General features: G+C 41.9%; 1 protein-coding gene across 1 annotated transcript in view; it reads left to right on the forward strand.

Annotated features, from left to right (window-relative positions):
- tcf25 (TCF25 ribosome quality control complex subunit) overlaps window positions 1–25,148 on the forward strand; it is a 154,723-nt gene that overhangs the window by 52,086 nt on the left and 77,489 nt on the right. The window contains exons 7-8 of the mRNA XM_081371802.1: window positions 6,590–6,720; window positions 6,843–6,942. Of these exons, the coding sequence (XP_081227928.1) occupies window positions 6,590–6,720; window positions 6,843–6,942 (231 nt within the window). The remainder of the gene's footprint in view (window positions 1–6,589; window positions 6,721–6,842; window positions 6,943–25,148) is intronic.

Genomic DNA, 25,148 nt, shown 5'->3' on the forward strand with positions numbered 1-25,148 from the left:
AAATGAATCCGCGCGTCTGCGCCATTCATTCACACAAAGACCAGCAGAACATGCAGGGTTAATATTTAAATAGTCTTTTTGCGGTTTAATATACACAGACACTATATACACTCACCTAAAGGATTATTAGGAACACCTGTTCAATTTCTCATTAATGCAATTATCTAATCAACAAATCACATGGCAGTTGCTTCAATGCATTTAGGGATGTGGTCCTGGTCAAGACAATCTCCTGAACTCCAAACTGAATGTCAGAATGGGAAAGAAAGGTGATTTAAGCAATTTTGAGCGTGGCATGGTTGTTGGTGCCAGACGGGCCGGTCTGAGTATTTCACAATCTGTTCAGTTACGGGGATTTTCACGCACAACCATTTCTAGGGTTTACAAAGAATGGTGTGAAAAGGGAAAAACATCCACTATGCGGCAGTCCTGTGGGCGAAAATGCCTTGTTGATGCTAGAGGTCAGAGGAGAATGGGCCGACTGATTCAAGCTGATAGAAGAGCAACTTTGACTGAAATAACCACTCGTTACAACCGAGGTATGCAGCAAAGCATTTGTGAAGCCACAACACGCACAACCTTGAGGCGGATGGGCTACAACAGCAGAAGACCCCACCGGGTACCACTCATCTCCACTACAAATAGGAAAAAGAAGCTACAATTTGCACGAGCTCACCAAAATTGGACAGTTGAAGACTGGAAAAATGTTGCCTGGTCTGATGAGTCTCGATTTCTGTTGAGACATTCAGATGGTAGAGTCAGAATTTGGCGTAAACAGAATGAGAACATGGATCCATCATGCCTTGTTACCACTGTGCAGGCTGGTAGTGGTGGTGTAATGGTGTGGAGGATGTTTTCTTGGCACACTTTAGGCCCCTTAGTGCCAATTTGGCATCGTTTAAATGCCACGGCCTACCTGAGCATTGTTTCTGACCATGTCCATCCCTTTATGACCACCATGTACCCATCCTCAGATGGCTACTTCCAGCAGGATAATGCACCATGTCACAAAGTACGAATCATTTCAAATTGGTTTCTTGAACATGACAATGAGTTCACTGTACTAATATGGCCCCCACAGTCACCAGATCTCAACCCAATAGAGCATCTTTGGGATGTGGTGGAACGGGAGCTTCGTGCCCTGGATGTGCATCCCACAAAACTCCATCAACTGCAAGACGCTATCCTATCAATATGGGCCAACATTTCTAAAGAATGCTTTCAGCACCTTGTTGAATCAATGCCACGTAGAATTAAGGCAGTTCTGAAGGCGAAAGGGGGTCAAACACAGTATTAGTATGGTGTTCCTAATAATCCTTTAGGTGAGTGTACATCGGCTACAGTGCTCCTAGTAAAAAAGTTAGTCTGAAGCCCCGCGCTTAGATAAACACGGAAGCGACTGAAAGCAGCTGCCTGAAAGCAGCTGCCAGAAATTAGTGGGTACCGAATATTGGTACTACCGGTACTACAGAAATGCTGGTATCGTCACATTTTGGTACCGACTTGGTACCGAAGTACCGGTACTTTTGACAACACTAAAAGGTCAAAAATGCATTGCATAAATCAACTGAGTGGAAATGTGATGGTATAGAATCTAGGAGGCTTTAAAATATCTTTTGTAAGATAAATAGTTCTTTCATTTCATTTAATAGACATGATCTGATAGGAGTAATAGTCAGATTTAGCTGTAGCGGTTTTGTAGTTTTTCACATTGTACATCTGTTTGTGGACAACAAGTCTAGTTTTAACATACAAACGCTCCAGACGGTGGCCTTGAGCTTTTAGCCTACGCAAATCATGGGTGTACCGAGGGGCAGAATTAACAAACGTAACAGTTCTGGTTTTAATGGTGCGTAAGTATCAAGAAGTGACTGAATCACATCATTATAATGAAATTAGGGTTGGGCGGTATTACGGTAATATCGGATACCGCGGGATCTTAAAATAGCACCGGTATCAGTTTCAATACCGTCATTACCGGCACTTATATAGCCTATAATATATATAATTTATTTATTGCCTAAAAATGCTTGTGTGGTTGCAGTTTGGTAATATTTCTGGTTCCAGTCAAATGAGAAGGGAGAGGCGGTAAATACTGACGAGGCAATTTGTAAATTGTGCCATAAAAAGGTGACCGCGAGAGATGTAAACACCTCAACCTAATGTCGCATCTCCGAAACTACCACCCACTCACTACTGCCAGGATGCATTTTGTTCTCGAGTTCATTAAATAAGCGCATTAAGTTTCGTATTTGTTAAAATATTATAATGTTATTTTTTCCATCTTTGTTGATTATGAAAAGTGAACAGCACAAATAAGATGGGATGCATCGGGAGTCAGATGATTTGACCACTTCAATAAATTTCGTTTTGTAAAAGGCCTCTTTAAAACGAATTTCGTTTTGTATAAATTGTATCTTAATTTTAATAAATTTTTCATCAACCAAATTGCCTGGAATTAATATAATCATGACATGATGGGCGCTGGCATGCCACGGTCACTTGCATTGAAATCTCATAAATTAACCGAAACTCAGAGATGGCGATCGTCAATTTCTTTAAACAAAACAATTCAAAACGAAAAGAAATATAGGGTAGGCTACTCTCTGATTAATCCATGATGTGCATTTTTCTCTATAGCGTTCACAGAGATGCCGATCATCAATTTCAGTAAACGAAACCATACAAAACGAAAAGAAAAGAAATAGACTAGCCTACTCTCTGTAATCCATGATGTGCATTTCTCTCTATCGTTCACTATGGAGATGGCGATCGTCAATTTCTTTAAACGAAACAATTCAAAACGAAAATAAATCTGATTGATCAATGATGTGCATTTCTCTCTATAGGCGCGTTCACTACAGAGATGGCGATCGTCAACTTCCATCTTTGCAAAAAAGTTTTATTAATAAAAATCAATGGACACGCCTCACCGGATTACAAAGGCACTTCTTGCTTGTTGCACGCACACAGATATTATGTTGAATAATGGTGGGCTCGGGCTCATAATAACAGTTAATGCCGTCGGCCGGACTCAGACAAAACGTGCACGGCTTGATTTTATTTTTTTTATTTTTTTTGATCTGGCATTCAGTTTCTGAACGGTGTAGGCACAAGCCAACAGTTTGGTGACGCCATCTGAGCCCATTATGGCATAATTTTTAATTAGTCACAGTAATACCGTATACCCCGGTAAAATAGGGAGGAGGTTTGACGGTATCAAAATTCCAATACCGCCCAAGCCTAAATGAAATACTAGTTCATCCGGGGTTGTTAGGTTGTCTCTGCTGGAAAGGGTGTCTAGTCCTTCCACTTGTTACAAGCTCTCCCATTCTAGGGTTGGGAGAGGGTAACCGGATTAAATTAAATCAAAAAGGAGAAACATAAACATGGAGGTTTCCCTTCAATCCCAATCAATAAATGTGAGCCAACCACTTGATGATGCAAAAGTAAAATTATTTATTTTTGTTAAACAAAGAAAATGGAAGCATCCAATCTTCAAGAGAAGGTCAGGCCAAAACAACAAACAAAAGGGGAAACTTACTATTGGTTGGAGAACTAAATGTAAAAAAACACAACTCTGCCGTCATTATGTTAAGCACGCCCACCGACTCTATACACAATGTGATTAGCCTGACTAGAGTTTGGTTTTTCCAGCTCGCAAGTCAACGGAGAGTTGCTAGACGACACTGGCTGCAAAATAAAATTTGCTGCCGCTAGGGTGCGTCTAGATTTCTAGGATTTCTATAGATTTCTACTAGAAATGTGTACCTTCGATATTATACAATTTGCACATACAACAGAATGGCCCATATAATTAAGACACCACTTTGAACGTGAATTTCAAGAACGGTGTGGATGAGGGGCTATCTGGATATGAAAGTATGCAACCTTCAGTTCCACTGAAAAAAAAAACAATCCCCTGGGTAAATCTGTGAGAGAATTCATTTCAAAGTTAGCATTCTGAATGGCCGTCCTAACAGAGCACAGTTCAGACATCTCAAATCGAGGGTGAGCCTGAGGCTGCCATCCTTGGAACAAGGAAGTAGTGGCTGTTGTGAATTGTGAAATCCTGAAGGGAATGAGACATTCTGAGTATATGAACACAGAGTAATGTCAACTTTGATATAGTAGTTATTAAATGTGGTTAGATTATTCTGACATGACAGGAAAGCCAAAAATGTTGGATCCAGAAATGTTGGATTATGTCAGAAGGCACCTGTTTTGTCTGGTATCTAAAACGTTCCGGTTACTAGCGTAACCTCGATTCCCTGAGATAACGGGAACAAACATTGCATCAGTTTTTCATGCTTATGGGGAAAACTCTGTTTTTCTCTGAATACTGAAGCCTGATTGGTTCATGTCTGTGCACCTGCACTCGACTGAGGAGAGTCAGCGTCGACCCCCACATTGTTGCAGTAGCACGGCAAGCTATACAATGCTCCTTCCTGTTATTGAGTATCCCGCTATCACGTTTCTATATGGTTCACTCACTTTGCATCAGTTTCTTCTGACGCTTATGGGGAACGCACTGCAAGCCGTCCTGCGAGTCCGTAGCCTGGGTTGCTTGATGCCAAGGGCCCCATGGTAGGAACTTAAAATATATCCAATAATACAGGCTCAGGTCCAGAACCGGAGCCCGTGGGGCATGACATCATCAGAAGAAAACCCAGAGAGCGACTAAGCAGACAAAATCTGTGCTTGAAGAGCAGGGACATCTAGGTTGTAGAATAGGGTGATGTAAGTTCAAGGACTTGTAAGCTAGCAATATTGCATCCTCTATCCAGTTGGATAGTCTCTGCTTCATAACTGACAGTGACAACCCCTTTCGAAGTGGCCTTCGAAGCATACAAACAGCTGCTCTGACTGCCTGAACTGGGCAAAGTGGGTGTGGTGTCTGTTTACACTAAGTAGAGGGGAGAGCAGAGAGTGGAAAAAGTTGTGCCCTAAAGGGTGTGGAAAGCACCATATCCTCGTCTGGGCATAAGGACAACTTTGCTGTCATTGGGCCTAAACTCGAGGCAGGAAGCCTCCACTGCAGGAAGCCTGCAGACCACCAACTCGCTTGACCAGCAGAAGGGTATGAGGCGCCGGACTGGACAAAAGCGAAGCGAACGCCAGCGCGCGAGAGAGACCGAGGGTGTGAGCGCGCGAGAGAGACCGAGTGTGTCCGAGCATTAGTATTGGTACATACATAGTAATATATAATTACTATATAAGAGGCATGAAAGTTCGATTAATGGACAACAATAATCAGTACAAACATCTTGTTTTGAACTATTGTTTAATAAATATAAATAATTCGAGCACATAAACTTCCATATGGAGGATTAAGTAAGATTGAATGTATGTAGTAAGATTTCATAACTAATCACTGACACTGTACCACAACCGTGTCAAATAACAATGATTCTGAATTTTATTCACCAACATCGGGATGTTGTCAGTGCAAGTCATAGTACCACGTGTGTATGCTTGTCAAATAATGTCAAACATTTTGTTAAAGATTATAACATCTTTGACAAAAACACAAAAACACTTTAACATTTCCTGTAGCTATACCATTACATCGCCTAGTCAGGCCAGTTAGATATTTTGCTGCATTCTTTTCAAAGGCAGTCTTTGCAGATATAACCATGTTCCTCACAGATGCCATTATCCTCTCCACAGCTCTCGTAGTACCATGACTTGCACTGACAACATCCCGATGTTGGTGAATAAAATTCAGAATCATTGTTATTTGACGCGGTTGTGGTACAGTGTCAGTGATTAGTTATGAAATCTTACTACATACATTCAATCTTATTTAATCCTCCATATGGAAGTTTATGTGCTCGAATGATTTATATTTATTAAACAATAGTTCAAAACAAGATATTTGTACTGATTATTGTTGTCCATTAATCGAACTTCCATGCCTCTTATATAGTAATTATATATTACTATGCATGTACCAATACTAATGCTCGGACACACTCGATCTCTCTCGCGCGCAGACAAACTCGGTCTCTCTCGAGCACTGTCGCTCGCTTGCGCAGTTCGCCTCGCTTTTGTCCAGTCCGGCGCCTCATAGAAGGGGGGTCTTTAGCGAGAGAGGCCGAAGGTCAGTATTGTAAGCGGCTTGAATGGAGGGACACGAAGTGTCCTCAGGACAATAGACAGGTCCCAGGACAGGACAGAGGCGGGTTTAACCTCCTGGCCCCTCTGAGAAATCTGACCACCAGGTTGTATTTTCTAATTGACTATTGTATTGTATTTTTTTAATTGATTTATCATCTATTCAGAGCACAACAATATCTTCTAGTATATCTGAACGTTAAATTATCTCACAAATACTGATTTAGCTCTCTCTCCTATCGCCGTCTTTGATCTTGAAATAATCAGATTTTTGTCATGATTTGCTATTATTGTGCAGCCCTTATTTAATTACAGATATAAAATGATCTGTGTGGTTCTAAGTTTACAAAACAATTTATAATATATTTGTGTATTTTGTTGTGAGCAGTGAATTGCAGTGGGCGTTTGAGAGAACTTTTGATACTGTTAACATAATTTGTGTGAAATATAGCTGACTAGTTGTGTCTCTTAGGTATCTCCATGAGTCTAGTGGAGTCTAAAGATGGCATTCAGCACTTCACCTTTGAACATAATCGTGACTATCAGCAAGTCCAGTTCAAGTTTTTTGATGCGGTCGAGTCAATGGACCCCAACAACATTGTGGTAATTATATTCTAATATGCTATTAGCTGTGGACTGATTAGATTTTTTTTAATGCACACATGAGTGACAGATGTGTTACATTATGTATTTGACGCTCCGTTTCTCTCTTTTTTTTCTTTCAGGTTCTCCTGCAACTCAACCCATATCATATTGATTCACTCCTGCAGCTGTCAGATGTATGTCGCATTCAGGAAGATCAAGAGACAGCCAGAGATCTCATCGGTGAGAAAATTCCCCGATGTGTTGAATATGAGTAGGGCTGTAGCTATCGATTATTTTAGTAACCGAGTATTCTATAGATTATTCCATCGATTAATCGAGTAATCGGATAAAAATTGTGGTAAAAAAAATAGATCCAAGTTAACAATAGCCTTTAAAATGACTTAAAATACAAATATATAAGAACTAGCAATAATAATTGGTTATATAAAGTATCAAAAGTAAGTAACCATATGGGTTTTATTGAACAACACTTTATACACCATGTAAAATAAATGATATTTACGAATATAAACATAACTGTCTATGAACGAGACACTGCGTAGCTGTCGCTATGGAAACACCTACGGTGTGACAAATGTCTGAAGCTTTTATACCATCACACCATTTATTGACCAGTAGCGATTACGTCACTTATGCTCATTAAGAGCGTCTTATGCGCTATTTCATCAGATTTCTATTACAGAGGAAGGTCTAATAGCAAGGTAAGGGAAAGGTTTAAAATGCAGCGTCTCGTTCCCCATTCCTGGAACCATGGTTACTTACGTAATCGAGACATTCCCTTTCATAGGTTCACTCTACGCTGTAGCGACTGGGCTATTTGAATCATTCGTTCGTGTGATTCTGAATTAACAAATTCGGACTCTCTGTGTTTTCTAAGCACATTCCTGCCCAAAACGTTCTTTGCTAAGCTTACTAAAGCTTGTAACCTCTTGACATCAAAATTATAAATCATACGCCAGCTCCAGAGAGACTGGCGCAAATGGACTTTTCTGACACTTATGGCACCTCAGAGATACTCCAGAAACCTGAAACCAACATTCTTCTTCCCTGTGGGGAGCTTCAAAAGGACCCACAGAGAGATAACGAAACTTTCTATGTGACATACACACACACACACCTTTGGTATTAGAACTTAGAAATACCCCTTTTGATATATGTACAATTCCTGTATGCATGTTTTATTAAGTTGTTTGATCACATAATATGATTTTCTAGTGTCTAGCTCTGAAATGTATTGTTGAAGAATATCTTTCCAGTGGAATCGCATTCTGTAACCCGACGACTCTTTCTAGAGGATAACACTTTACCCTGTACAAGCTGCAGCCAAAGCTTCTCTGCAAGAGATAACGGGAAGCGCAACGTGACAGACATTCCAACACACACATTAACGCACCCACATACACGAACTTTGGACATTAAACTTAGAATATAAGCATGTAATTTTTCATATACTCCTGAGTGTTTTCCTAGGTTATATTCGCTTCGTTTATGACGTTTATTTGAATGAACAAACCTTAAATGTGTGTAATTATGCATATCTTATGTAACTTTGTTTATTCCTATAATCTTTCATATGACATGTTTTATATCATTTTAAATCTTGACATGTTTTATATCATTTTAAATCTTGAGACTTAACGGAGTTGAATCTCGATAATAGATTGCAATTAGGGCTGCACGATTTGGGGAAAATGTCATATTGCGATAATTGAGGTCAATATTGCGATTACGATTGCGATATAATAAACAAATGGTTTCATGAGTCAACTTGCTTGGTTCTCAAGGAAAATAAATGCACACACAGATTAGTGATAATCAGCCTAAAGAAAAAAGTTCTTTATTCAAGAGCAGTAAGTGTTTTTCTCTGTTCCCTTTGTTCTTTGATTAACTTTAGCGACAGATTATTTTTTTTTATTGCATTTTAACAAGAACAAAACATAATTTACATACAAGAGTACATATAACCATACATGTCAGGGGTAAAGAAAAATAATAAAAAATAAAAAAAAATAGAAAAAAAAAAAAATTAAAAAGAATAACTTTAGCGACAGATATAATTAGTGGCTACTGTGTACTGTCCCTTTAAGACCAGCCGCTGTCAGAAACGCGGATCTCACACGCGCCTCATTCTTTCACGAGTCATCAACTCTTCATGTTCATCATAAGACTACTCTTATGTTATGAAGACACTCGACAAAAAGACATTTTGGCATAATTGTGTGTGTTATTGTTCGTTCAAGCTCGAAAGAGAACTGTATTCTGTCATGCTGTTTTGTGTGCACGCACGATATTAGCGCGAGTCTTTCTGTCTGTCACAGTCAGGACATTCACAGGCAGCGCGTTCATTTTGGCATACATGTGTGTTGTTCGTTCTACCGCTAAAGAGAACTTGATACTGGCGCGCGTCTATCTCTGTGTGTGTGTGTGTGTGTGTGTGTGTGTGTGTGTGTGTGTGTGTGTGTGTGTGTGTGTGTGTGTGTGTGTGTGTGTGTCTGTCAGGAGGACATTCACAGGCAGCTCATTTTTTTTATGTTTTATCGCGCATGAATGGTTTAAAAGCATTTGCATTAATAAGTGCGTTAACAGCGCTAATTTGTTTATTTAATATAAAATCGCAGCATTTTGCGTCATATAATCGCTTAGGCTTGACATCGCGATTGCGATTGCGATATGATTAATCGTGCAGCACTAATTGCAATGATATGATTATTACTATATGAATCGTCTTACTAGAGTATTAAGACAACACCATAACTCCCTCGGAGTGGGTGTCTCCCCCAGAGACAAAAGAACTTTTCCCGCTTCATATCTTTGGACGTTCATTGGTTGTTTGCGCGAACAGAGGCGTCAACCCATATTTTCCATAAAAGACCGACTCAGGAAATCTCCGTGAGCACTTTTACGAACCCTCTTCGTCAGCGAGAAGATCCATATGGCTCCCTTTTAGGGAGCATTCTCCGTTTTCTCTTTTATTTCCTTTAAGTCTTTTCTTTACTAAGTTTTATTTTCATATTCGTTTCTCCCTCCACAAAGGGAAATGAACTCTGAATCATGTCTCTGGCAACTTCACGTTTCGGTGAACCTTTAAACTTTGCGCGAGTCTGCTCGCCCCAAAGACACGAGGAAACACGCCCCGCTCTAAAAGGAGCTCTTCTTCAGCAACAAGAGAACCATTTTGCAAGATAAGTTTATTGAATTGTTAATGTGATTTGATTCCTTATTGCCTCTCAAAAGGTTACATTGCCTGTGATTTTGCCTAACTGTGATCTTTCTTTGATCGCATGTTAGTTTCACTTTCTCTCATCTCTCTCATTGTCCGATCTCTTTCATTCTCTCCCTCATTTTCGTTATTTGTTTAGTCTTGTATTTTGTTTACGTGTCCTGTACATACATATTTACTCGTGTAAATTGTAGTATTTTGTATTCCTTAGTTCAATGCATTAGTCCAATTATTAAAATTCTATAAACTTGATTGATTCTGTCTGCCTGCTCATAACTATAAAGTCCATGGGATGTTTTGATCTTAAGCTACAAGCTTTACGATTAATTAATTTTATAAGGATAGGAAAATAGTTTCTCGGCCAGAAACTGTCCTTCCTGAAGTTATAAAGTGATAAACTCTATTGAGAAGTTGGTAAGCTAATCTTACGGCGTTTGCTGGACAAACAACTGTTTGATAATTACATTAATTTCCATTAAGGGTTATGTCATATAATTTATCTGAAATAAGATTACTGATATATGAATGAGGAATTATAATTCATTGTGATTGATTATTCATATACAGGCGATCTATTTTCAGTTTCGATATTTTAATGTAACTGTAATATGCAAAATATTAATCATATTCATGATTAATTATAAAAATTCCCTATAGATCATTTGAGCTAAATGTTAAATGTACTACTAATGCCAGTGCGGTTACATGTATTATGGTGGAGAATTTTTAGGCAATTTCAAACTTTGTTTATGAGCAATTCAGTTTCAATCTGTTTATATGAATATTAATAATTTTTTTTTGTGCACACATTTTATGAAATTATGAAAATTGTGAGATAAGTCGCAAACGCGAACTCACTCCTAACTGTCCAAGGCAAAAAGCCGAAGTCAGTAGGCCTAACGTTACATTTTAACAAGTTGCTAAAATATGCCTTTTTAGCACTGTTAAATGTACACTGCAGTAGCTTATTTAATATTACAAATGTCCTGTTAAGAGATGAAGAAATCGCTCTGCAGTGGAGACATTTCTAATATTTGTTGTAAATCGCTGTGAATGAAGAATTCTCACGTGCGTATTACCGGTATTAATAAATATGTTTTTAAGAGAGATTCCTTTTAAACATATAGGCCTTGCATGCATGCTATCGTTATTGAATTCGTGGTTAGTCCAGTGATATTCAACAAAACGGTAAACTCCTGGTTAACATTGACCTAGCTAATCAATCGAAAACCTAAATACACAAATCATAAGTGCTATTTTGATAAGTGTGTAATATGAGAGTCTAGCAACAGACGGAAAATTCCTGTTGTCCACATTTGAGTATTTGCGGCGAAGAAACCCCACCATACTCTCCTGTGCAGTATTAATAGCACCAAAAGGTCCGCCGAGACCTCTGTCTAATTTGTGATTGTTGCAGAAAGTCAGCGCGTGACGCGGCGTTTGAATCACATTGAAGTGGTGTAATTCCATTGTCTAAACGCCAGAGGGCGTTCTTTAAGTGTTTAGCAGCCTCAAATTACCCCTTGCCCCTCTGATTTCCGCCTGCATGAGCGCAACAACGCCATCTAGTGGCCGTTTTCAGATAAGGCTCTTTTATTGCGAACGTCTATTTCCCTGTTATTATATAAAAAAAAAAAAATAATGTTTAGACTCTAAATAATTATTCGCATTCACAGCTTGGCTTGTGCGAATATTATTTTGTGTTAGACAATTTTTCCTGCCTTTGACTGTTCACACTTACTTTGATTTTGGTTCAAACATGATTTGAATTTAGATTTTATTGTTTAATAGTGTAAACTAAGTGTCTCAACTCAACCACTGAGTGGCCCACTTAGAAGGAAGTGAGCCACCTAGTGGCTGTCACCTGCTAAGTCGGCCCAAAGCTTTCAGTCTCTCTCTTGTCTCTCTTTCCAATTCTGTTTGGAATTATGTATTTCTAATTTTACCCTTTTCGATTATTTTATAATTTTTAATGAAACTTAACTGTTATCTTTAATTATTAGAGGATATCATCCTGATTTTTCAATCCCCTCTACGTGCTTATTTAAATTTGATTTTAAACCCATTTTGAACTTGAATTTAAATTGTGTTTGTCTGTCAGCCACTGATATTCACTTAGAGGAAACAACGGCACCTAGTGGCCGCCTCCCGCTAGGTCGGTTCACTCAGCTCTCTTTTCTCTCTCTTCAAATCCTGTCGGGAATTGTTTATTTCCACTTTTCTCTTTTGATTTATTTTATAGTTATGGATGACACTTCACTGTTACCATTAATTATTATGGGATATTATTCTGAGTTCTCCGTTTCTTTACATGCTCATTTAAATTTGATTTGAACTAGTTTGAATTTTTAAATTTAAATTGAGTTGTCTATTCAGCCACTGATATCCACTTGGAGGAAACAGCACCATCGTGTGGCCTTGTGGATACTAAGTCGGCATCACTATTTTCCTCCTTTCACTCTTTTATATCGTCTTTCTCTCCTGATTATTTTTATGAATAGGACTGATACTTTAGTGTATCTGGATTATTATAAGATATCATTCTGATTTTTACATTTCCTCACATGCTTATTTTAAATTTTAATTTAAACAAGTTTTGAATTTTTGATTTGAATTAAGTTTTCTGTTTGCCAGGTTAAGCACAGAGAGGGAGCACGCCCCCTTGTGGTGAAAACCCACTACTGCGGCCTGCCTCTTCTCCTGGGTTCATCCTGTCATTTCATTTTGATTTTATTTTTTATTTTAATTTTTATTCTATTATTTTATTTCTACTGTTATTCTTTTCCTTCTCTCTTTTGGGTTAGGTCATTTTGATAAGTAACATTATCATAATCTCCTTTTGTTTATTATTATTTAGTAAAACCTTTGACTCTTATTGCCACATAAATAATTAATCCATTTGGTTTAAACAAACTAGCCTTAATTCACTTTAAGTTTCACTTGTTTATCATTTGTGTATTTATAGGTGGCATTCACTAGAGCACTGTGGGGAGTTGCAGTCATCTCGGGTTGGTTTCCGCGAGCGAGGTTGTCCAACCGGCGTTACTGATGCTGGCCGTATGTGTTGTTTCAGACACTTCCAAATCCCATACCATCGTTGCGGCACGCAACTGTGACATTAGCAATTTGGCACTCCAAAGGTCAACCGCGCCAGCCGACACACACAAAGCAATTTTGGGACAATAAACCCGAACTGAGGCCTAAAAGTGGGCCACTCTTCGTAGGGTTCCGGGCTAAAACCCAATTTTGCCGTATTGTCTGGCCGGGGAAACCTTGGTGTTGCCAGGTTGTGTTTTAAAGTCGCAAGTTGTCTGAGAGGGCGCAGCGAGGTACAGGGAGAAAACGAAGTTGCCCGAGAACACTGCGGTCAAGTGTTGGGAACCGTCGGAGGGGTTGACTGAGCCACGGGTCCCACCAGAGCGGCTTCAATTCACCACAGGTTAATCTAAATTTAGTAAAACCCATTCCACTTACTATAAGCCACAGAATATTAGATATTCCCCCGGGTACATTCTAGATGTTTGGCCCACCTTTTACCTCTTCTCTAAGCCATACCACCTTCCTAGGCTTTATACCCCGATAGCCCCACTCACCTGTAGGCCCTAGCTTAAACCCTAGTAGTAGGCTTAGGCCTCCTTATTCTCCCTAACACATACCGTGTTACTATTGTTTTATCTCATTTCAAGTGTTTTGTTTCACTTTGATCTTTTCTATCCTTTGTTCGGTTGTGATTTGTTTCTTTCATTTCACCTAGAGACAAGTAACCTGTGAGAGCCACCAAGGAAGCTAAATAATAGGGCGACAAACCAAGCAGCCGGTGTCATCACGTGACCCGCGAGGCTACTGCCTGTCAAATCTCTAGTTCGGGTCCTTCGACCCAAGTCAATTGGCTCCGCTAACTGTCTAACTGTGCATCAGTTAGCCCAAAATTCTCATAAACGGCATAGCCCGTATGAGTATAGCTCATTAACCTTAGAACGAACTTGCATTGGTCTCTTTGTGTGTGTGCTGTGTTTCTCTCGCCTACAGTGAAGCCAATATGTCCCGTGCATCCAGTCCCGCGGTCCGTCGGGAGCACTTAGCGACATGGCTGGAAGCGACGACGTACACCTTCCTGCCCAAGGATGCCAGTGACCTGCAGCATCTGAACCAAACGCAGCTGGATACTGAGCTGGACCAGCTGATGGCACAGGATCCTAGCCAGAGTTACACCCACAAAGAACTCGCCAGGATCACCGGGACCCTAGCTCACCTCCTCGTCGCCCAGGCACGGCTCAGCGAACGGAGCAACATCGACCTGGAGCAGCAAGCTGCAACGCTTAAGCTTCAAGCGGAGGAGGCCCGGAGGGACCAGGCCCGAACCCAGAGTCGTCTAGATCAGCTCCTCCTCGAGACCCAGTACCGGCACGAGAAAGAGGACGCCACAGATCCAGAGCTACAGAAAGAAGTAGAAAGACTTCGAAATGCCCTGCAAGATCTGCGCCTCGACACAGACCAAAGAGAACAGTTGGAGAGAGAAACCAGAAAAGAACTCAACGAAAAACTCCAACAAAGTGACGCTCTCCTACAGAGAGACGAGACTAGGGATGGCCCGATACCGATACTGGCATCGGGGATCGGGCCGATACTGTCCTCATATACTCGTACTCATACTCATAAAAATTCGCCGATACCACGCACTGATACCACGTACATTTTGCATAACAAAACTGGCCGCCGCGAGTGCTTTGTGGAGGTGAACTGTGAGGCATAGACGCGCGAGCTGGTCGAGCACATCCCTTTAAACAGACATCAGTGGAAAGTTTGTTCAGTCGGATGTCAATGGCAAAGAAAATAAAACGAGGCATCAGGCAGCTTATTATTAACGTTAACTGACGAGAGAGAGAGAGAGAGAGAGAGAGAGAGAGAGCGCACTTCTGTTGGATGCTCTTGATTGCTGATTGTTCACTCACTCAGCACATGTTATTTGGATGAAAACTAAATGTAAGTAAAGTAAAACATGAACTGTTACCTGATTTAAGTATACCGAGTGGTTCCCTACATTATTACAGGACGTGTGCAGGTCAAGTTTCATGAACGCAAACATCCAAAGCAGCGTCTCAGCGCGCGAATACTGAATTAAATAGACTTTCACATATTGCGCTTGTACGGACGAATTCACACAAAATTGTGTAATAACGCCTGTCTTGGCGAGTATCCTATAGTAAACAAAGTCGGTTATATCTCAAATGAACGTAGCATGTTCAAATGCGGTCGGTGCGGTGCGTTCGGTCTTAAAGGGGCAGCAGCAGTCTAATGTTAATCAAACAAAGGACAAAGAAATACTCACTGCTCTTGACTAAATAGGCTACCCTTTTCAACTTTACAAAAATATCCATCTATATATAATTTATACAGCAATGAATGCTTTTTTCACATTTGATTACTTTTTTGAAATTTCTGTACAAGTTAGATCTACCCGAAAAACTCTAAAAACACTGTTTATTTCATTTGTCTTTCTTTGTTCTATTGTATTTATTTGTCCTTTTTGTAATTCGATTGTTCTTATTTTGTTACTGACTGCTTGTTTTAAATTCACATTAATTATGCTGGTAGTTTTTGTAATAGGCCTATCAAAATTGGATTAAATAATTGATATTTCACTGGTTTTGACAAACATTTGAACCGCTGACCCGATCCTCAGCACTGAGCCCTGCTGAAGCAGCTCTAAATATTGCTGTGGCTATTAAATGAAAGATAAAATATGATTGAGCAATAGAATGAACAGTGACAGTAACAGAAACTCATACAATGCATTTTAGCAGGCTTAACTAAGCATGAAAATAACTGAAAGAAATATATATTTGATGAACAAATTAAGCCAACTAATATGATTTATATTCTTTTGGTTTATCTACTAATACATTTAAAAATTAAAAATGCAGTGAAAATTCAGGTATCGGTTACGGTATCGGTATCGGCGAGTACCAAAAATCTAAGTATCGGTATCGGACTCGTTCTGCAAAAAGTGGTATCGGGACATCCCTAGACGAGACTGAACTAAAAGAAACAGACGCAAAAGCCAGGGCCTGCGAAAAACATTTGCAAACGGCCCGAGCTAAAATCGGCGAGCTTACTCTGCAGAGAGACGAGCTCCAAGATGAACTTGACACTGTTCATGCAGAACTGAGACATTCTTACAGACTGCAGAGTGGCTGGAATGGAGAAACACACATCACAGAGTTTCTTCCGGCCAGCCACCCCAACCCTTTCAGCCAAGAACCCAGAGCTGAAAAGGAGGGAGATGTAAGCCCACGGCTCAAGACATCACCAGCCAGCTTTCAAGAACACCTGCCAGCAGCGAAGGGTGTTTTTTCAAGAAAAACCATGCCACTTACCACGGCACGGTCCACCGAGAACTTGACAAGCTAGCTCGAAACATTCCTATGTTCGATGCAGATTCTACAGGAGGTCGTGACGTTCATGCTTATTTAAGAGACATTGACTTTCACGTGCAAACTGTCGCCAACGTGACAGCTTGGGACAATTTGTATCTGTTAAGAATAACGGCTAGCAGTGATGTTCGTAGCTTCCTAGACCGCCAACCTGAGACTGTCAAAACGGACTTCCCACAATTACGGCAAGCTTTGATCCGTGAATTCTCTGATCCAGACTCCGATCAAGGCTTCATCGCTGCTGTAGACCTCAAGCAAGGTCGGCGTGAACACCCCCAGATCTACTACAACCGACTCTGACAAGCCTTCTTCGGAGCACGGAATGAGCCCGGAATGGAACAGGACATCAACTTTAAGACTCTGTTCCTGAGGAACCTAAATCCTACTTTAAGTTACCATTTAGGCGTGGCCGCGTGCCCACGTAGCATGTCTACACGACAACTGCGAGAACTAGCCCATAAAGCTTACACCAAGCAAAAGACTATTTCTGTAAAGACTGGGCAAAACCACACAGTCTACTCTGTCTCTGGGCACTGCTCAGAGCTAGACACAGAGGGTGCCCAACAACCCCTCAGTCACAGACTTTACCACAGAGAATCAAAACCGTTCCAGCCCAGCAGATGGCAGCACAACTGCGACGGTGCTCATCCAAAGCATCGGAGCGAACGCTCTGAAAGATTCTGGGACCAGCATCACCCGCCGTCCAGAACTCCAAGCCCAGACAACCGGCAGTGGAACCACTCCAAACCGTCTGACCGCCATCTGACTGAGCCAAGCACCCCGAACACTGCTCGTCATCCACAGACCACAGAGCTAACTGTCACATCACAAGGTGACAGCATCACCCAAGCTCCACAGCTGACAGCTGCACACCCTGAACCAAACAGCACACTTCCTCAAACCAGGTACCACAATCCCAAGGTACCAGGGAATGCTGTTTTGGCTAACTGCCTCCGCAGCAAGCTACACGAGACCGGTCCTAACCACCCAACGACCGTTACACCTGCTCCGATACCAATGTTCCTGGGAAACCTCATTGAAAAGGGCACAGGCCGAAAACTCTACCTGAACATCACGTTGGAAAAGGAAGTGATCATGGAAGCCTTGATAGACACAGGATCAGACATTACGATAATTTCAGTTCAACTGTTCCAAAGACTCCAATTTGAAGCTAAGAGACAAGATCAAACTCTTACACCTCAAACTTGTGAACTGAACGTACAGTCATACAGTCAACATGACATCCGGCTCGAACAGGTAGCTCACATTCACCTGACAATTGGTCCTCTGAGCCTACTCCATCCAGTGTTCATCTCAAAAATGGACACTTTTCCGTTCCTCATCGGCAGAGACCTTCTAGATCGTTTTGAACTGTTACTGGACTTGAAACAGCTCAAGGTCTGGAGTCAAGTACAAGAACTTGACTCCCTCCAGTCACAGCCAGACGGTCAGGTCACAAAGGTCACGGGAACTTCCGCAGAGCCAGACTTTCAGGTCACAGAGTTCATGAGAACTCCCACAGCCAGCCATGAAGACACAGACTCAGCACCAACTGAAGGTTCGAATCCGCTACCCTGCACCTTACAGCCCACCAAAGACTTTGACACCTGCTGCCTCAAGGTCATGACTGAACTGCAGCGACATGACCTCACTCAAGCCATCGCCAAGCCTGGCGTATTAAACAACAAGCTGTGGTCACTTTCAACCCACCCACCCACCCTCAAGGTTGAAAAGATTACACACAGCATAAGAACTTTACAAGCTACACTGCCTACCTCAAAGCCGCTTACGCTGGCTCCGCTGTTTGCAAAGACAACCATAACGGACATGCGGGCTTCTGACATCCACATAAAGACTTTAAAAGCCCACCTCTCAAAACCCTCCAACCACCCTTGCATGCCATCTGACCTCACTGACAACCAGTGCCTCAGACCACTGCATGACACCACGCACATGCTGCGTGAAAACAACATTCTGAGTTGTGCACCGATTGACATCACAATGCCAAGGCTTGTAATGCCACGGCGCACAAAGGGGGATAAACGGCTAATGTTCGTCTATAATGCATCATGTGCTACACACCGCAGCACCAGAGACACTGACGAGACACTGAAGCAAGCGACAAGCCGGCAGCAAGATGTGGCAAAACATGGGCCAAGGCAAACTAAACCCAGTCGCCACCCACGAAGTAAAAAGACTGCCCTGTCCAACCAAAGACAACCCTCACTGGCTTCTTCCTCCCCTTTCTCTCTCTCTCCTGTTGTCATGTACCAGGTTGCTGCTGTGGTTCGCCATGCTGTACTGTCAGCCAACCAGAGGACAGCTGCCACCGAGAGAACAACTGAGACTCCAGATCACCGACGGCAGGACCTACACCCAGCAAGTGCATGTTTGACTCATCAAGCCCTGCCCGGTCTATAGAGCACACTACCCCAGCTCCGTAGCCCAATACATCTGGACAAGTGCCCAATGGACAGAGGACCCCCTCTCTCATGCCGAGGCCAAGGTCGAACACATGCTCAACCAACTGGAGAAAGTGACTGTCGCACAATCGGGACTCCTAAGCACCAACCACCACTCCAGACGGCTCCTGGGAGTGTTGCTCCGAGTCGTAGATGCCGCCAGAACTCTGTTTAACATTGGTATGTCCAGTGTAAATGCAGCGAACCAGACCGCGAACTCCATGAAGCCGCTGTTTACTGTCTTACAGAGTGACTTTGTCCAGACTCAGCTGGTTACAGCACTAACGACAGACATGCTGTGGGAGGTTAACTCTTCCAGTAACAGCCTAGCCACAGGCGTAATCCTACCGCACCTGATACCCTCAAGCCTCGTGCTCACTGTGCGGGCTTCCGCCGTCAACATGCCAGCTGACCTTCTACAAAAACACCTGGCCTACTCTCTGGGTAGCGCCATCCCACTCTACGTCTATCCCGAGCAGAGAGAAGTGGGTTTTCTCCTAAATCTGCCTATCATCGAGTCAAGCCAAGTCTACAGACTTACAGACATTGTCAAAGTCAGGTTTTGGGAACGCGACACCCACATCAAGGTACGCCCTCCAGACATGGTGGCCTACCACGACAGCAATACACAACGGTACTCGGGTTCAAACCCGCACATGTGTACTTTGACTAAAGACATTCATCATCTCTGCCCTGCCGACGCTAAGCCTCGTACACAAGTCACCGAGACGCAAGCAGAGATTGCAGGTGACAGAGGGCTCGTCAACACTTCCGTGCGCACAGCCACTCTCACTCACGACCAGAATGACATAACCAGCCGTGTCAACATGCTTAACCAGAATACGGGACTTCAAGTACCGAAAGGTGTCACCCTACACCTTGATGACCTAGCATTGTACATTCTTCTGAGCAAAGAATACCAGACAGCACTGGAACTCCCATCCTCCAAGAACTACAACTTCACCTTAGATACAGAACTGGAACTCTGGATTGAGAAAAGGGGGTCCCAACTGCTCCTGTCAACACAGCCCTCCGAGCACTGTCTCGACGACCTGTTCTGAACACTTCATCTGCGTGCTGTGCATCTCTGCAGGTAATCAGCCACACCCTGACACTAGGTTGGCCTCCATCCTGTACAGAAGACTCAACGAGATGCGATACAGCCAAGCTCATGAAAGCTGTGTCCAAAGGTTTCAGACGGAATCCCCGGAAAGGGGGTGCCAAGTCAGAGACCACGCCGAAACTCCGCGAGCTGAATCCTCAGCTCCAAGAACCACCTGCCTTCCCCCATCATGATCCACCTGCTACACGACCATCATGATCCACCCGCTACACGACCATCATGATCCACCTGCTACACGACCATCATGATTCACCTGTCATCTGCCATCGCGATGGTTGCCGTCCGATGATGTCCACACAAGGACTTTATCTGACGTAAAGGGGGAGATGTAGCGACTGGGCTATTTGAATCATTCGTTCGTGTGATTCTGAATTAACAAATTCGGACTCTCTGTGTTTTCTAAGCACATTCCTGCCCAAAACGTTCTTTGCTAAGCTTACTAAAGCTTGTAACCTCTTGACATCAAAATTATAAATCATACGCCAGCTCCAGAGAGACTGGCGCAAATGGACTTTTCTGACACTTATGGCACCTCAGAGATACTCCAGAAACCTGAAACCAACATTCTTCTTCCCTGTGGGGAGCTTCAAAAGGACCCACAGAGAGATAACGAAACTTTCTATGTGACATATACACACACACACACCTTTGGTATTAGAACTTAGAAATACCCCATTTGATATATGTACAATTCCTGTATGCATGTTTTATTAAGTTGTTTGATCACATAATATGATTTTCTAGTGTCTAGCTCTGAAATGTATTGTTGAAGAATATCTTTCCAGTGGAATCGCATTCTGTAACCCGACTCCTCTTTCTAGAGGATAACACTTTACCCTGTACAAGCTGCAGCCAAAGTTTCTCTGCAAGAGATAACGGGAAGCGCAACGTGACAGACATTCCAACACACACATTAACGCACCCACATACACGAACTTTGGACATTAAACTTAGAATATAAGCATGTAATTTATGGTCTAATTTATTCATGTAATGTTTTCCTAGGTTATATTCGCTTCGTTTATGGCGTTTATTTGAATGAACAAACCTTAAATGTGTGTAATTATGCATATCTTATGTAACTTTGTGTATTCCTATAATCTTTCATATGACATGTTTTATATCATTTTAAATCTTAAGACTTAACGGAGTTGAATCTCGATAATAGATTGCAATGATATGATTATTACTATATGAATCGTCTTACTAGAGTATTAAGACAACACCATAACTCCCTCGGAGTGTAGTATTTTGTATTCCTTAGTTCTATGCATTAGTCCAATTATTAAAATTCTAAATACTTGATTGATTCTGTCTGCCTGCTCATAACTATAAAGTCCATGGGATGTTTCGATCTTAAGCTACAAGCTTTACGATTAATTAATTTTATAAGGACAGGAAAATAGTTTCTCGGCCAGAAACTGTCCTTCCTGAAGTTATAAAGTGATAAACTCTATTGAGAAGTTGGTAAGCTAATCTTACGGCGTTTGCTGGACAAACAACTGATAATTACATTAATTTCCATTAAGGGTTATCTCATATAATTTATCTGAAATAAGATTACTGATATATGAATGAGGAATTATAATTCGTTGTGATTGATTATTCATATACAGGCGATCTATTTTCAGTTTCGATATTTAAATGTAACTATAATATGCAAAATATTTTATTATTAAAATTCCCTATAGATCATTTGAGCTAAATGTTAAATGTACTACTAATGCCAGTGCGGTTACAACGCTGTGTAGCCATCGCTATGGGAACAATATACCATATCGCCTTCACCTTCCTGAGGATTAAATGGAAGACCGAGAAAAGAGTCCGCTCAACCAGATAAAACCTGGGAGCCAGGAGTGATCCCCACTTCCACACCATAAAACCTGATAAAGGTATGCAGAGAGGACCATCCTGCCGCAACACATGTATATATTCCAAAGAAGAGCCCCTGAAAAGAGCCTGAGAAGAAGCCATTCCTCTGGTGGAATGAGCACACGCACCTCATAGGCCGCAGAAAGCCTCGGTCACCAAATGAGACATTCTCTGTTTAGTGAGAGCAGCTCCTTTGTTTTTACCACTCAAACACACAAACAGTTGGTCAGATCTACGCTACTGGGCTGTGCGGTCAACATAGATCTTCAATGTCCTCACAGGGCAGAGCCCAAGAGGTCGCACATCACTCCCAGTCCCTGAGTCAGGAGGGGAAAAAGACACCTGCTGGAAGCGAAATGGGGTCAACGTGATCTTAGAAATATACCCTGGCCTAGGTCGCAGCAAGACTTTAACCATCCCCGGGGCAAAGTCCATATATGAAGGGCTGATTGAAAGAGCCTGCAAGTCCCCTATCCTCTTAAGAGAGGATAGAGACATCGAAAAGACCGTCTTAAGAGTCAGAAGCTTTTCTGACATCAACTCCTATGGCTCAAATGGATGGCCTGCTAGACCTTCCAGTACGATTTGGAAGTCTCATTAAGGAATTCGTGCAGGGCGGAAAGGTCTAAGCCATCTCGACCCTTGCAGAAAACGGGAAACCAGAGGGTGACGCCCTACGGAAACGCCTCCCATGAGTACATGCTCAGCAGAAATAGCTGCCACATAAACCTTAACCCTCTGGGGTCTGGGCTGTTTTTGGGGCCCTTAAGATGTTCTGACATGCCCTGACATTTGTGCTTTTTTCAGTTGCTTATAAACATATTAATGGCAAAGGTGTAAATTCACTCTATATAGCACAAACAGGGCTACAATAATATGTGAGCCACGTGTATGTACATGTTTTCATTTTTGAGAGAATAATGTTTATGCATGGTTATTGAAAAAAATAAAAAATAAAATTTCTGAAATAAGGCCACAAAACACATAGTAAATATGTGTCAATAAGACTTTTGACTAATGGATGTCCTCGCCTAGAGTTTTTTCTTCAAAATTATGTGAAAATATGTGGTCTTGCTTTATCGTTCACATAAAACCATACATTGATTTAAATTGATGTAAAACAGGTTTTGCTTGGAAAGCCAATATATGCGAGAGGGGCGTGAACGAGGAGTGGTTTACACCTTAGAATACAATGTCTCACCCACTCTGCATAATTAGCCATTCATTCAGGTGTGAAACTGACTGAGCCACGATGCAAGGACAAAAGATATATTTAGAAGAAGACTTATATTGACCATTTAAGACTTTGCTTACATCTATCTTGTAAATATGTTTTGCTATTTTATTAAAAAGGTTACAATTACAACAATAATTACAATTTCTATGATCTTCGCAGTAGGCTAGTGTTTTGGATGGTTTTGTTTAGAACCAGCTTTCTGTAAATATATTTCACATTTTTTAGACTTGTAAGGCGAGTAGGCTACGGTCTGGTTCATGATGATCTCCAGTTCAAGCACCTTATGTTGTGATTGCTAGCCTATATTTACTTTAAATCCAGGAAATTTGTTAATGAAAAAATTATTAAAATTAAGATACAATTGATACAAAACGAAATTTGTAGGCTACTTTCTGTTTTGAGGTCTCTGTGAAAGTTTGAAAGTCTTTTAGTGCTTTTTTTAGAGCGCTCGCGTCCATAATGGAGAACTGTCACGTAATATTGTTTTTTCCTCATAAATGCGAACACGAAAAATACAAGACAAAAGACTTTTAAGTAAAACTTACTCCGAAATTGTGTTCTCGACGGAATTCGCTCTTCAAAATGCTGCCGTTCGTCGTCTGAGTTACAATCTTCCTCTGAGGAAAAGGTGCATTCTTCCTCGCTGTCCAGAATCACCTGAAGGGCGTCTTTATTACCGGAGAAGCGTGTCATACTCAAAACGCGATGAACTATCAGTAAGTCTGATGAAGAAACTGTGTTTTTATGGCATTGATCGGGGGGCGTATGCGATGCATACTAGATCACCTAACTATTTACATGTGAATCGCGCCGGGGGCGGGGCGGCTGCAGCTCATTTAGAGATAATGAAGGGAGAAGGAAAAACGGTACCTCTCCTTCCTTTCAAACGGATTACATGAGTTGAAAACATTTGTTTTTTATATAAATTACTTCATTTAAAAGAAGAGATTTCAAGCTTCATAAAGACATATCTTGCCTGTGTGAGAAGTATTCGCTGAGTTATGATTCATTTTCGGACGCGTTTCAGAATGGACTACACGGACAGAGAGAAGGCAGAACTCGCTTCGTGTTTATTTTTCTTTATTTGGCGAAAAGCACAACACTTTGTTTTTATTGTGAGTATACAAAAAAATAATACACATTTAACAGAATCGATTGATGTGTGAAACTTCTATGGAAAATCAAAGTCAACAGAGTATGAGTTTTTTTTACACTGATAAAAAAAAAGCGAGCTGGTATCGCCGGCGATACCGTCGACCTCAGGGGGTTAAGTGTGGCAGGGGCTGGCCCCACCGCAAAACTACTCTATAGGAATTCCACTATTGGAACTACAGGTCAATGAACTGGGTCCAAGTCGCGGTGCCTGCACCAGGAGGCAAAGTGCTTCCATTTAAAAGCATACAGGCACCTCGTAGAGGGGGCCCTAGAGTAGTGTCGTAATCTCAGCCTAGAGACCAGAACACATTAACTCTGCTCAGGGGCCACACCCACAGTTTCCACAAATCCGGACGGGGTGCTAAATCATGCCCCGGGCCAGAGTCAGCAAGTTTGGCCTGAGGGGAACCCCCCAAGGAGGACCATTCAGCGGACTGACCAGGTTTTAGAACCATATCTAAGTGGGCCAGAACAGGGCTACCAGCAAAAGGTGTCTCATTTTGTCCGCCCGTATTCAGAGCAGAACCACTGAGAGCAGCTAGATCTGCGGGAAGGCATAAAGTCTGGTCCTGGCCCACTCTTAAGCCTTAGCATCCACTTCCAGAGGGGACGGAGTAGATGGAGAACCAGTGCGGGCAATGCATAGTAATGCTCAAAGCAAACAAATCCACCTCCACTCGGCTGAACCTGGTGTCTCCATGCATACTCAGGTCTGCTCCCAGGTTCAGATGACCTGGAGCGTGAACCTCTCTGACTGACAGAAACTTTTTCTGCACCCTGAGAAGGACACACCTCTCCAGCCTGCACATGGGGGCGGGAACGCAGTCCTCCTTGGCGATTCAGGTACTAGACCACAGTCATGTTGTTTGTACTGAGCAGTTTGTGATAGCCCCTCAGATGGGGTAAGAATCGTTTGAGTGCC

This window comes from Scardinius erythrophthalmus (genome assembly GCF_964197995.2).
Source record: "Scardinius erythrophthalmus genome assembly, chromosome: 8".
Taxonomy (NCBI): domain Eukaryota; kingdom Metazoa; phylum Chordata; class Actinopteri; order Cypriniformes; family Leuciscidae; genus Scardinius; species Scardinius erythrophthalmus.